The 14,404-nt window shown below is 37.4% G+C and overlaps 1 protein-coding gene across 4 annotated transcripts; it reads right to left on the reverse strand.

The window, feature by feature from the left end:
* Positions 1 to 3,042: 3,042 nt before the first annotated feature.
* On the reverse strand, positions 3,043 to 14,196 carry psme3ip1 (proteasome activator subunit 3 interacting protein 1). Of its 4 annotated transcripts, XM_028451788.1 has the most exons (8): positions 14,079 to 14,196; positions 10,558 to 10,685; positions 10,358 to 10,456; positions 7,762 to 7,883; positions 6,940 to 7,079; positions 6,237 to 6,316; positions 4,663 to 4,872; positions 3,043 to 3,445 (listed from the first exon to the last, which is right to left on the reverse strand). In XM_028451788.1, exons 2-8 carry the CDS (start codon positions 10,673 to 10,675, stop codon positions 3,441 to 3,443), a joined length of 774 nt encoding a protein of 257 aa, XP_028307589.1. In that variant the 5' UTR covers positions 10,676 to 10,685; positions 14,079 to 14,196; the 3' UTR covers positions 3,043 to 3,440. The 4 variants fall into 4 exon arrangements, with proteins under 4 accessions (XP_028307589.1, XP_028307587.1, XP_028307588.1 ...); XM_028451786.1 differs by lacking the exon at positions 3,043 to 3,445 and having other exon boundaries at positions 4,383 to 4,872; positions 10,558 to 10,680; positions 14,079 to 14,185; XM_028451787.1 differs by lacking the exons at positions 3,043 to 3,445; positions 14,079 to 14,196 and adding an exon at positions 13,178 to 13,238 and having other exon boundaries at positions 4,383 to 4,872.
* Between the last annotated feature and the right edge of the window lie 208 nt (positions 14,197 to 14,404).

The following is a 14,404-nucleotide window of genomic DNA, read 5'->3' on the forward strand; positions in this document are numbered from 1 at the left end:
AGGACAACAAAATGAGGGTAAAAAAATACACAATGGGACTGGGACATTTATCAACAAACAACTGCACAATATCTACCACTTTTGCCTTTTTTTCTCCTGTAAGGGACAGCACATGTGAGTGAGTTCTGTAGTGTAGCTTGTTTAGGGGAACATCTGGGTTAGGACCCACTTAGTGATCATCTAACTGAGCTTTTCATGCTGTTCTGAGAAGTAGAGAGAACAGCACCACCTAAAACAAGTATTTTAATACAAAATAAGCTATAAAATAAAGATATATTGATATAGGCAATGTTGTAGTTTTCTCTATCTCCAAAATAGAAAACTTGATATATCTTAAATCTTGATAAGTTGCCCAAGCCTAAGTGTATGTATAGAATCAAGCAAGTATAAAATAAATACAAATAAATCCTAAATAAAGTATCAGTTGTTTCATAGCATAGATCAAGGCTCACCAACCTTTCTGAAACGAAGCGAGCTACTTTAAAGGTACTGAATAATCCAATGGGCTACAGGTTTGATATCCACTTCTTAAATACTCAATTTTTACGGTAAGATAATCAGGAAAAATAACAGTAACTGAAAAAGGTAAGACATTTTTCAATGTTCAACACTTTTTTTCTTAATGGATGCAATTGTTTCATTTTAATTAAGTTTAATAGGAAATCTTTATGTTCCTATTAATTAGCCACTAACTCACAACTTTTTGACTAACCGTAAAACATGTGAAATGTAATAATTTTGAAAATTTTTTGAAACATTCACAAAATCCTATCTGCAACACACAGTGAAAATAAACATTTAAAAATGGTTATTTTTATACAAAAACGTATCAAGTGCAGCATGTTTGAAGCCTAACAAGTAAATCAGATTTTAGACAAAGCTAATTGATTAATAGTGCTCTTGTTAGAAGATGCCTGAGGGCATGGATGTGCATCTACTCAGAAACTTCTACGCTGCGTAACTGCAGCGCAATCTTCAGTCCGTCAATCACCACCTCCTCCGGTTTTGCTCCGCATCTGTTGCACCAAGGACTCAGAAGATCCCGCTAATCCACGTGTCGTCACGCAATATACAGTATATATGTGATTCAACTATGGATGAATGCAATATTTATATGTGAAATACAATTTTAAAAGTGCTCAGATCAATCATCGTATCAGCGGTAAGGTCTGGTCCCCCCTGAGTCCAAAAATGTGCTTGGTTTTTGGCTAGAGTCCGTATTGGGGTCAACGATGGAATTACGATCCGCCTTAAACACAAATAATCTGCATACTTTATTCCAGGGGTCACCAACATGGTGCCCGCGGGCATTAGGTAGCCCGCATGGACCATAAAAGGGGCCCTCAGGCCTCTTCTAACAGGAGCACTATTAAAGGTATTAAACGATGTTTAAAAAAGAAACGCCCTCTCCACATTTTGAAAAAAAAACACGCATGCGCAACACGCCTACGTGTGCGGGAGAGCGTGCACGAGCCCCGTTTTCCTCGTGCACAGCTCTGTTTACAAGTTGGTGTGGACATCGGTCATACAAGCTTACCTTACAAAAGAAGATTTGCACTTTTCCCACTATGTCAGACTCGCCACCGGCAAGTGAAAATCCATTTTCAAAGGACCCGGTGCGCACCGGGCACGAGCACGTACGACGGCCTTTCGTAAACATGATTGACAATTAGGAGGACCAATAGTCTTGATGATCCATTCGGAAGCTAAACATCGTCTACAATACCTTTAATTTTATTTATTTATTTGATAGGGACATTGCACATTAATGAACGTCAGTGTAAAACAAATGTAAATATGCCGGATTATAGCTACAAAGCTAGTTTTCATGCGTAGTCCCTAGGCAGGCAAATACATAAGAAATGACAACATACTATAGAATACAATACAATACAACATAACACAACACAACACAATACAATACAGGCAGCACAGGGAAATGTTCAGAGTCTAGTGGTCACATGACTCGTTTCTTTTCAGCCGTAGTTTGATATGGGTTTTAAAGCTGACCACTGTAGGACTCTCCCGTATGTGCAGAGGGAGACTGTTCCAGATGTTAGTGGCCCTCACAGAGAGAGAGTTCTGTCCATGGGTAGTTCTTCTGAAGGGGACCTCACAGTCTCCTCTGGAGGAGGCCTTAGTTCTCAGACCACTTGAAGTCTTAGGTTTGAAAAAGGCAGACACAGGAGGTGGGGCTAGCGCTTTGTAAATGAAGCATACATACTTAAAGTTGATAAAACGTTCAAGTTACCAATGAGCTTTGTCTAAAATCTAAAATGATTTCCTTGCCAGACTTCAAACTCACAAAGATAAAAACAGGTGACAGAATACACACTGCACTTGATCATTTTTTTGTATTAAATTAACCATATTTAAATGTTTATTTAAGCGTTGCATATGGGATCTTATTAAAGAACTAGATTGTGGATTTTTGTAAAATGGTGCAAAATTGAAAATTAGTTTAAACAGTTGCTAGTTAGTGGCTACTAAAGTAGGAACACAAATGTAATGAAAATGAAACAATTGCATGAACTAAGACAAAAAAGTGTTGCATGTTGAAAGATTTTTTTATATTTTTAAACTGCTAGTTTTCCTTATGATCGTACCCTATAATTAAAGTGAAATTGTGAAAATGTGTAAATCAAACTAGTAGCCCTTCAGATTATTCAGTCCCTTTGAAGTAGCTCACTGTTTCAGAAAGGTTGGTGACCACTGCTTTATTCTGTGTCGATGCACTACTTCCTGTCCCGCACAGGCTTATTTTTGTTAAATTGCTGCAACTCAGCTCCGGCGTCCAACAAAAAAAGAAAGGCTGCGTATTTGCTGCAGAGGGCTCCAGCATGACTCAGCAGGAGTCGTGCTGGAGCAGATTCAGATGCAGTGGAAATTGACACATTGACTTTAATGGAAACCTATCAGCTGTGTTGCTGTTTCAGAGCAATTACGGATGTGGCAGAACTTGGGGGTCATGGTCCATGTGGGCTACCTGCCGCCCGTGGGCACCATGTTGGTGACCACTGGCATAGAGACAAGCAAACAAACGACAGAAGAAATGTTTTATTGCTTACTGCTTAAGATCACAACCAAACCCTCCCTCAGAGGAGACAGCAGCAAACAGTGCAGCTTCGTTCCATGAATGAGAAGTAGAAACAAACAATCACACCACCAATATTATCAATCCAAACAATCAGTCTCAGCAAATTTTCTCAGCAGAGAGCGGGAGGGCGACACCAGGAGTGCCCTGCTCTCCCTCCTCTGCTGCCGAGTGTTAAAGATCTGTGTCATGTGACCGTCTAGCCCAGTCTCTTCTTTGCTCCACAGCTGTCAATCACTCACTGTTCCCCCAGCCTAAAGCACAGCTTGCACTTGCTGTGGCTTGTGTAGGGAGGGGAGTAAAAGGGGAGGGGTGCGTGATGTCGTCGGGGCAGTAGGTGCTCTGCTTAAACTGCATGGGAACCAATGGTGGGAGGGAGGAAGGGAGGGAGGGGTGGAGGTGTGGTGTTTGAGTGCACCAATAGCAAAAAAAAAAAAAAAAAAAAAAAAAAAGGTACATTTAGTTTATGGAGAGTTTCAGAGAAATTCAGCTGTTGATTAGGAGAATAGAAGTGGACAGTAGAACTCACAGCTGTGAAGAAATGGTCAAATGTGTGATTCAAGTAAATATGACCAATACGACATGAAGTCAGCAGAGTTAGGGTCAATTATAACAGTGTAATTGTTCATTAATTACAATAATAGTGTAATTACAATTGAAATTGTAATTGGAAAAATGTATTGCCGTTGTAATCGTAACTGAATTTGGTTCAGATAATTTTAATTGGCATAGAAATTCAATAAAAACTATCATTACAATTTAATTTAACGCAAACCCCGGGAACCATGTTACAGTTCTGAGGCTTACGTGTACGTAATTATTAAAGTATGTTTTCTCACTACCTGTCACTTCTCTTGAGGATCATTTTACTATTTTTGACAGAAAACATACACCAAACATATTAATACCAATATTTTCATTTAATAAGAAGCATAACAAGGTAACCAATAGATGAAAAACAAATTGGATGATAGATATTTTTTAATGTATTTTACAACAGAAAGAGGAAGAGGAAGATTACAATTTATGAGGTTATTTATTTCAGGTTCAGTAATTGTGATTCATATTTAATTGAACTTTAATAATTGAGAATATAATTGTAATTGACTTTTAGGGGGAAAAGATCATTGTAATTTTAATTGTAATTGTCCTTTACCCTCTTTTTATCCTTTATCCTTGATTTTTATCATTATTATTTTTATTGTTTCATTTTTATTTATTTTTTGTTCTTTGCACCAACTACCAAGTCAAATTCCTTCTACTGTTTTAAACTGTACTTGGCAAATAAAAAGCTTTCTGATTCTGATTCTGATTTGGAAAAAATGTTGGTCACCATTATTGTAATTGAAGATAATTGAAGACGTAATTGTAACTGAAAAATGTAATTGACCCCAACCCTGGAAGTCAGTTAACGTCAGTATGACCTTACTTTCTTTATGAGTTTTGTCCCTTTGCTGAGGCATGGCTAACCTAAACTAGCGTCTATATGTCACTGTGCTGTAGTGGTGTTATTTATCTGTAGGCTCTGTTGTGCCGCGGGTATGGCAACAAAATAGCATCCACGCTACCTTCGCTGTCCGAACTGCTTTCAGAATCGCTGCTGCCGGAATACTCGCAGAGTCCCGGTAAGACGCCCACGCAGACGGCGGCTGATGGCAGGTGCACCAAGCCTTGACCGGAGCTTATTGGAGCAGTGGTGGTCTTTGATGTCAGGCTGGGGGGTCTCTGTTGAGCTTCAGCTCCCACTGCCCCTCCTCCTTCTGCCGCACCCTTCTGTTCTGAACAGCACAACACACTGTGAGCTTCACAAACTGTACAAGAAGCTTATTTTAACAGCCATGAACATTAGAGGTTGACCGATAAGGGATTTTCAACACCACTGTTTAACTCAATAACTGTAACAACCACATTCCTTCAGTTGTCATTTGCACCTTGTTAGGTTTTTTTATGCCGTTGTTTTGTTTTACATTTTATTTAATTTTAAAAAAAAATTATCTTTTTTTCTAATTTATGTCCATTCCACAGTTGTATATTTGCACTATTATCCTATGTTGGTATTTATTTTTGTTCTTACTGTTTACTTTTGCTATTCTATGGTGTTGCTGCAAAATGTGAATTTCCCCCTATGGGAATCAATAAAGATTTATTCTATTCTATTCTAAGAATGGAGCCAGAAAAGTTCCTACCAGTGCAGATAAATATAGGATCCACAAATACTTAATTATAACAATCTTATCAAAGGGAATATATAAAGATATAGAATACCCAGGTGGTTTTTAAAAGCAAAACATAATTAGGTGTGGATGTTATTCACATATACTGTATATCACCAATCAATCCACTTACAAATTAACTTGCTTTGTTTTAGTATTCACTTTTGCGGCCATGCCAAAAATATTTTTGGTTTAATCACTAGACTTAAAAAGCATTGTTTATTATTTCATACAAACGCTTATCTTGCTCCCTTTATATATAGAGTGGGGATTCTTCCTTCCTTGCAACGTTAGAACTAAGGGTGTCTCGATTCAATATTGATATTGGCCCAATATTAGTTAAAAAACTAAACGAGTCTCGGATTATATCGGCCTGCATCTAAAATCTCAGAAACAAGCACTCTGTTTCTTTTTTTTATTTATTCTATTAAATTGTAGAACATGCTTATGTTTAAGTTAAACTAGTGCTTACTTCACACTTAAAGACAAAACCAAAAAATTTTTTTCTATTGGATTTATTGAGGTTATTTTTTAAGGTATTCTAATTACACATATATTTTTATTTTGTTGTATTCAATTGTTGAATATTCTCATGTTTATGACTAAATTTTAGTTCAGTTTTCCTCATACCTACTGTTGCTGATTATTGTTCTCTAAGTTATGTCACTTAATCAACGCTTTTCTAACATTCAACACCACAAAAAAGGTCATAAAATCATGTATGATTCCTGCTGACATCGTATTGGATCGATACTAGTATTGGCCAATACTCAAGGAGACAACTAAACTAGTTGAAACTAACTATTGATATTCTTGTCAATATCATAAAAGCACTTTAACAAAATAAAACTGTAATGTGGAGCCCTGCATGAGCCCTGCATGAGTGAAAAAAGAGTCATTGGTTGAAAAGGCGTCAGACTGCAGCCCACCTGTATGTCTCTCTCCATTCCCTGTTGCTTCTGTGAGTTCCACCTTTAGTTTTTTACTGTTGTCTGATGACTGTGAGGAGCTGCACCACAGAACACACACACACATTTAAATCTGTTAGAAAGAGCATGAGTGAGAACTTGTGTGTGTCAGTAGCGGCTGGCCAATAGAGGGCGCTATGGCGCCGCCCCGCCACTCACCACGTTAGTTTGAGTAAAAAAATAAATTAATAATGAATTAAAAATACTACAAAACAAAAGTTTATCTGTATTTAAATAATCAGAATCAAAATTATACAGATAATGATGATGAGTAAAGTTGTTTGGTTCATCTGTGTTGTCTGATTGAAATTAGTGAAAGGAAAAATAAATTCTTAAAAAGTGTATTCCAACATGTGCTTTATTTTTATCCAAACACAATACATGTAATAATAAAAAACTGCATAGAATAAATTATAAAACATATATATTATACAAACAATGCTTTGACATTGAATTTTTAATCCCAGCATGGTGGAAGTAGCAAAACTCACAGCGCAACTAGCAAAAATTCATTTTCCGGTAGTGCGCATGCTCATAATCAATCTTAGTATGAGGTAAACTCAGACCGTGACACCGGTTTGGTGTTTGTCTATTTTAAAGTTGTAGCGAGAAAAATGCACCAGCCGCCACTGGTGTGTGTGTGTGTGTGTGTGTGCGTGTGTACCTGCGTCGCTTGACGGCTCCAGCTAATAGATGGGCCTGAGACAGAAGGCTGGTCCTTTGCTGTGACCCTGGCAGCTTAGGCCCCGCCTTCTTCTCGACTTCTCGTTGGCTCTCTTCAGATACCGTCTTTGCTAGAGCGCTGTGATGTTCCAGTTAAGGTGGAAAAGCAAAGAGGAAAAAGCAGGCCTAATGTAGACCCAGCGTTGTTGACTTTTATCCAGTTATTATCTCTTCTACTGACAAAATGTAACAAACACTTTGACTCCTCTAGTCTAGACTCCTTTAGTCAAATGAGATGCAAGACTTTAATATGTTTTAGTGCCATTTTAAATACAATTTAAGACCAACTTTACGGTAAACATAATTGGGGGGAAAAAACGTCAATTACATAAGGTTAGGGTCCCAAAGTAAACACACAAAAATACACAAAATGACAGTAAAATACGCAAAACCAAACAGATTAAAATAATCAAAATCACTCCAAAAAATGCAAAATGACCACACAAATAACCAGAAACCTATAAAACAAACAACAAAAATACAAAAAATAAAAACCATTAAGAAAAGTCTTTGTTGGACAGGCAATTTTGTTAAATATACATTGTTCCATGTTGTTTAGAATTGTTTTTTCAAAACGAATGTTACCATTTAGTAAAATCATACTTATGTGTTAAAACGTAAGACTTTTGAAACATCAATTTAGGACATTTTAATGACAATTAAGCCCACGTTTTTAGATCCATGAATTTAATGCCATTTAAGACTTTTTAAGGATCCGTGGGAACCCTGGTAAAAGAAACACGATCCTCATTTTAAAGGATATCCTGTACTCCAAGAGTTCCTGGTTCTCCTCGTCTCTGCGCTGCTTCTCCACTAGACTCTGTTGCCGAGAAACCTCCGCCAGGAAGGTGCTCTCGTCCTCGTCCAATCCCCTCACCATGTTTCCTGTCACCATGGAGATATCTTCTCAACAAATAACACTAGACTGACTGCTCCAGAGAAAAAAAAGCCCAGTGAGTCAGCGGAAAACTCAGCTTCTTCTGTAGTGTTGAACACTAACACAACAGAATAGAACAAGCAGCCACTGTAAATGAAAGCTTTAGCGTTCAGAGACAAAAAGAAGTCTGTCACTATATTCACAACGTCTATATTATTTACCAGGGTTGGGGTCAATTATAATTGTAATCAGGGGTGGACTGGGACCAGTACCACTACATAATCAGCATTTTACATATTTCCTTTTGCAATTTTGCCCCTTTTCAAAAAGTTCTGACACTTTTTTCTGACTTTATCTATCTTTTGCCAATAAATATCCCTTTTGTCCATTTTTGCGAGTTCTTTTTAACACTTTAATCTAATTTTTGTCCTTTCTTTCATTTTTTGGCCACTTTTCATCACAATAAGCTAACTTTGGCCTAATAAATATCACTCGTTTCCTTTTTCCCTATATTTTGCCTTTTTTGTTCCACATTTTTGTTCTTTTTCACAATTGTTTGCCACATTTTGCCCATTTAAGCTACCTTTAGCATTATATACCACCTGGTTCCTCTTTATTTGCCCCTTTTTGGCCACTCTTGACTACTTTTCGCACATTTTAGTCCCTTTTCACTCTTTTCTTGCCACTTTTGGACCATATTTGACCACCTGTTACCATGTCTGTCTCCACTCGATCTTCAAAAAAAGAAGCACATAGTGGACCAGACCGGCCCACTTCTGGTCGACGGCCCACCGGGACGATTATTAGTCCACTCCAGATTGTATTTGCGTAATTGGTAATTAATGACAATTATAATTGTAATCAAAATTTTAAGAAAAACTGTTGCTGTTGTAATCACAAATGAATTGTCATTGAATTCAGACGACTTTGTAATTGTTATAAAAATTCTAAAAAAAATTAATTTAAACACAAACCTAGAGAACCATGTTACAGTTCTATGGCTTATACATATGAAGGTAATAATGATTAAAATATGTTTCATATAAAATTTACCTGTCAGTTCTCTTGAGGATCATTGTACCGTTTAAAAAAATAAATATAAATCTAGGGATATACTGACAGAAAAAACAATATTTTCATGGATAAGGAAGCCTAACAAGGTAACAAAGAGATGAAAAACAAATAAGACGACACATAATATTTTTTAGTGTATTTTACAGCTGATTTAGGACATCAAAACTGACCCGTTATCATAATGGCTCAAACATACTCAGGCGGACACCTGCAAAACGGAGTCTGCGAGGCCAAATAAATGCAAAGCTCAGTTTTTACAATCGCGCTGACATCCACGCGTAGTTGGTGTCACACAAATCACTGCTCTGCATTGTATCGACCTGCAATAAATGTAACACCGACCTGTATTTCACCCTACTGGTGAAACAGAATCAGAATCAGAAACAGAGCAGGAGAGATGAACACGAGCTTAGAGGAGAGACTAACAGACGAGCTACAACATTAGCAACACCTTTAAAACACGTGCCAGGAGTACAAGGACTACAGAGAACCATTAAGAATCATAAGATGTGTAGGATTTTAATGGAAACTACTGTGCGGTGGTGCGCCCAAGTATGTTTGAGCCTTAAGAAATGCTGACAGGAAGCTAACAAGAGGAGAGTTAGGATTTATTGGGGTTTTTTTTAATTAAAGGCTCAGTAATTGTGATTAATTGTAACTGAACTTTAGTAATTGAGAGTGTAATTATAATTGAATTTCAGGGGAAAATGATGATTGTAATTGGAAAAAACGTTGGTCACCTTAATCAAAATTGAGTTGTAGCTGAACATGGATAATTGAAGGCGCAATTGTAATTGAAAAATGTAATTGACCCCAACCCTGCTATTTACTTTTACTTAAAAAATCATAATTTCTTTCATTATTATTTCAATTATGTTCCTATTTGTAGGTGACGTGTTTAGTGTTTATAATAAAATGCAGACTACTTAAATACAGCTCATGTCAGTAGGTGGCAGTATGTGAGAAAAGCTTATCACCACTGTGTGTGGAGTGAATGAATAATGCACATCAATGTAAAGCGCTTTGAGTGTCTATGAAAAGGCGCTATATAGAATCCTATGCATTATTAAAATAAGGCTGCTTAGTGCCACTTTGTAAATGTGTGTGATGGTGTGGAGCCTTGCCACACAAACAGCTGAACAACACTACACTCACTATTTCATTTTACATTTTTTCCCCAATATCTTACATTGAATTGAAAATTTACCTAAAATATCAGTGAAACTTAACCCTGGGTTTACATCAGCAGGAGCATTTTGTTAGTCTGATTGTGGCATTTATTACAGGTTAATGAAATGATTAACCTGGTTAATTAAATCATCCAATGCTTCATCTATCTTCAAAGCATAGATGATGAGTCATAACTGACTCGCTGACAAAATAAAGGAAAAGAAAAAGCAAAACCCACTGAATTTAAGCTGCTCCTCAAATTCCTCTTGTTTCTTGTCCTTCTGCTCCTTCAGTCGCTCAAAGAGAGAACGTGGGTCATACTCTTCCTCAGGAGCCTCTGAGTCATGAACAAACACACAATATGAACACAGATAGAAACGCATGGCTTGGTAGAATTAAGGGGTCAGGATTAGGGTTAGGTGAAGAGTTTGGTTTTACCCTCTGGATCCTCAGGTTTTCTGACTTTCTCCCATTCCTCCTGTCTCTTCTTTCTCCTCTCATCAAGCTGTGCTTCCGAAACAAACTTCCTGCTGAGGTCAGGCTCTCCCGCTGCCATGACGACTGTTCTGTACACAAACACACAAAACCTAATTTTTCACTAAAAGTCATTGATAGGGGTGCGACGATATAATACGATAGATAATAACGGGCTTGCAATATCAATACAACATTTTTGGAAAAAATACATCAAAAATCAAATTGCAGGTGGGAAAATCACCACTTTTATTTGACTGTAATTGTGGCATTACTTACTCTAAAAAAATCACAAACAATAACAATTTGGTATGTAGTAATTTGATTTTTTTTAAATCTGAGCCCACCCCCACGATACCACTTGTACCCTCAACAACATATCTTATGACATTTTAATAATGCAGCACCTCATTTGTTTGATCTGGTTAGTTACAGTTACACAGTAAAAATCACTGCAATTTGAATAATAATAATAATAATAATAATAATAATAATAATAATAATAATGGCTTCAATTTACATAGTACTTTTTTCACGGAGACTCAAAGCGCATACAGAAACCATTATTAATTTACACTGGTGGTGGTTGGCTACAATGTAGCCACAGCTGCCCTGGGGCATACCGACTGAAACGTGGCTGCTATTTCGTGCCTACGGCCCCTCTGACCACCACCAACATTCATGCACAATTCATACGAGGCAATGCAGGTAAAGTGCCTTGCCCAAGGACACAACGACAATGACTTGGATAGAGTGGGATTCGAACCACCAACCCAATGACACTATAATCATGTGTCACGGCAAATTTACGGTTGACCTCATTTAGAGACATGATTTATTGCTCTGGTTGAATGATGGAGTCCAGGAGAAGCATTGATGGTTTTATAAAAAGGTTTATTCTAAGGCTAAGTAAAAAAGGTACAAGATGGAACAAAGTGAAACAAAATTAGCGTCCGTCCAGGCGGACGTCCGAAGGAAGTGCCGCGCCCTCTAACAGTTTCAGCTCAAGGTTTTATACAGATAACAGCAGAGTTCCACTCTGGGGTAAGGAGGAGGGGAGAGTCAGATGCCCAATAGTGGAAAGATTTGAGGATGATGAAGACGTATATGTTATGAGGAAGATGTGGCGCCACTCTTATCTCCTTGAGTGTGTGTGTGTATCTGCATGTGAGCAGAGACTCTGGCCTTGGCTGTGCACTGAGTACGCTCTGTACTGTTTAATCATGATTCAGCTGTTCAAAAGTGTAAAGAGTAATGGAGTCGTCATGTATTAAAACATGACAAATTGTACACATGAACATACATTTGACGATATGATGATGAATATAAAAATGACCATAACACATGTAAATAAAAATACTACACACTTGTTTTTCATTTACTAGATTAAATGTGACAGAATAATTGTGTAGATGACATTCTGATAGATGTGATCGTGGTCCTGTTTATTTACATGGACAGAAGCTTTTTGCTATGTGTATTTAGTCCTGCCACAGTGGCAAAATATATATATACTGTATATACCAGTTATAAAATCAGTACCTAGCCCTGTTATCTGAAAGAGACTAAAATTAAAAGAAGAGGTGAAGATCAGTGAACAGCCATTCTGCTTCGTGCCCAAAAACAACACTACAGATGCAATATTTGCTTTGAGAATGCTAATATAGAAGTACACAGACGGTAAGACTGTATTTGTAAATTTTGGAGAGAGAAAAAAACAACATGAAAGAAAGTGTAAAGTCAGGGCTTTAGTTGGAAAAACAATGCTAAAGAATGAGGGGCCACTGGCAGGTGAGCTAGTCAGGAGAATTATGGACGCAGTGAAAGAGGACATGCAGTTAATGATGTGAGGACGTAGGGTAGGACGCAGGAGACAGAAGGAATTAAAGCAAGATGATCCACTGCGGCAACGCTAACAAGGAAAATGCAGGAAGAGAATGTAAAGAAACCTTTTGAATTTCCTAAAGCATTTAGTCATTTTTAAACTGGACGAGTCAAGTCTTCATACTGAAAACATCACGCTTGCTTATGGGTATTGTTTAAATACATCATTAATGAATAATAATCTAACATAGCTTTATTTAAATTACAGAACTATCAAAAGGATTAAATAAAACATAGCACCAACATAAACCACTTTAAAAAACATTTTTAAGACAAGTATAAGAAAGAAGAGCAACAATTTTACCTATGACAGCAATAATATATAATAGAGGTGTCCCGATCTGATATTGATATCGGTCCGATATCAGCCAGAAAATGATTATCGGATTTTATCTGACAGCATCTAAAATCTCCGATTCAAGCGCTCCAATAAGATTTTGTTGTTTTTGTCCCCGCCCTCAGTTGTTCCCACCATATAAGGACAGTAATTGTTCTCTGTTTGAGTAACATCACTTGATCAAGCCTTTTCTAACACTCCACATTCCACAAAATAAGTAATAAAAGTGTGTATGATTTGTGCTGGTATCGTATCAATATCAGTATTGACCAATAGGCTGCAATACCGGTATCGTATTGGAAGTGAAAAAGTTGCATCGGGACATCCCTAATATACAATTGTATACAATATATTAATACCGACCATGGCTCAGGTGGTAGTGGGTCGTCTTCTGATCGAGAGGTTGGGGGTTCGATCCCAGTACCTGACTATGTGTCGAAGTGTCCTTGGGCAAGACACTGAACCCTAAGTTGCTCCCAGTGGTCGACTAGCGCCTTGCATGGCAGTCCTGTCCCACTGGTGTGTGAATGTGAGAGTGATTGGGTGAATGAGCTGATATGTAAAGCGCTTTGAGACTGCTTCAGTGTGGTGATAAAGCGCTATATAAATCAAGTCCATTCTATTTACTTAATAAACACAATACAATGTATATACTGTGATAGAGAATATTATTAATTTATATACAGCCACACTAAATTGTATTGATGAAATGTGTGTTGTAGCTATGAAAAAGTATATTAATATTATGTACATGTCATGTACATTCATTTGTATGTATGTGTAAACTGTATTTATAAAACTTGTGCACAATATATATTGAGTGTGTGTTGTAAAATTAGTAATACAATTTATTTTATTTTTTTTTAAATTGTGTGTGTGATTTAAGCGTTTTTTGTTCTGTTTTTGTTTTTTTTTTAAACTGCCGAAATAAATGCATAGTCCATATAAATGACTGTATTGGCATGCAACACACTTAGTTACCTGACTGTGTATCTTTAAGGATTATATCACTGGGTCCAGACGCCCTTTGGAGTAGCAGACAAGCTGGTGATCTATTTTAAATTATTAACTAATATTCTCATGCATTTTATGTTGCAGTGGACGAGCTGCAGCTTGTTAGCATTAGCATCGCCGTTTACGATACAAGCCATTGCTTGTCTGTGCAACACGGCTAGGTGTCACGTCAGAAACGAAATAAATGTGCAACCAAACGCACACTAACTGCACTACACATCAGATTATGTTCAAAGACTTGTTTACTTACACAACCTACTGAGCTACAGGCGGTGAGCTGTAGTTTACAGCAGCGAATCAACGATACTTGGTGTTACTGTAAATATGGCTCGTCATAATGCAAAATGTCATGATAACAGTTCCGGTTTGTTGTGCTACAGCGGGGACGGGTACAACGGAACAACCAATCACGTGTGAGAACACTACACCGCGCAGGGCCGTCTGACCAATGAGGTGCTTCTGAAGGTGCTACCATTGTTTTGACTTCCGGTCAGTGCAAAACATTTACTCAGGCTGTTGCTGTAAGCAAGACCTGCTACGTTTTTTTCTTCCTTCCTTCATCCTCCACCGTTTGTC

This window comes from Gouania willdenowi, chromosome 6 (genome assembly GCF_900634775.1).
Source record: "Gouania willdenowi chromosome 6, fGouWil2.1, whole genome shotgun sequence".
NCBI lineage: Eukaryota > Metazoa > Chordata > Actinopteri > Blenniiformes > Gobiesocidae > Gouania > Gouania willdenowi.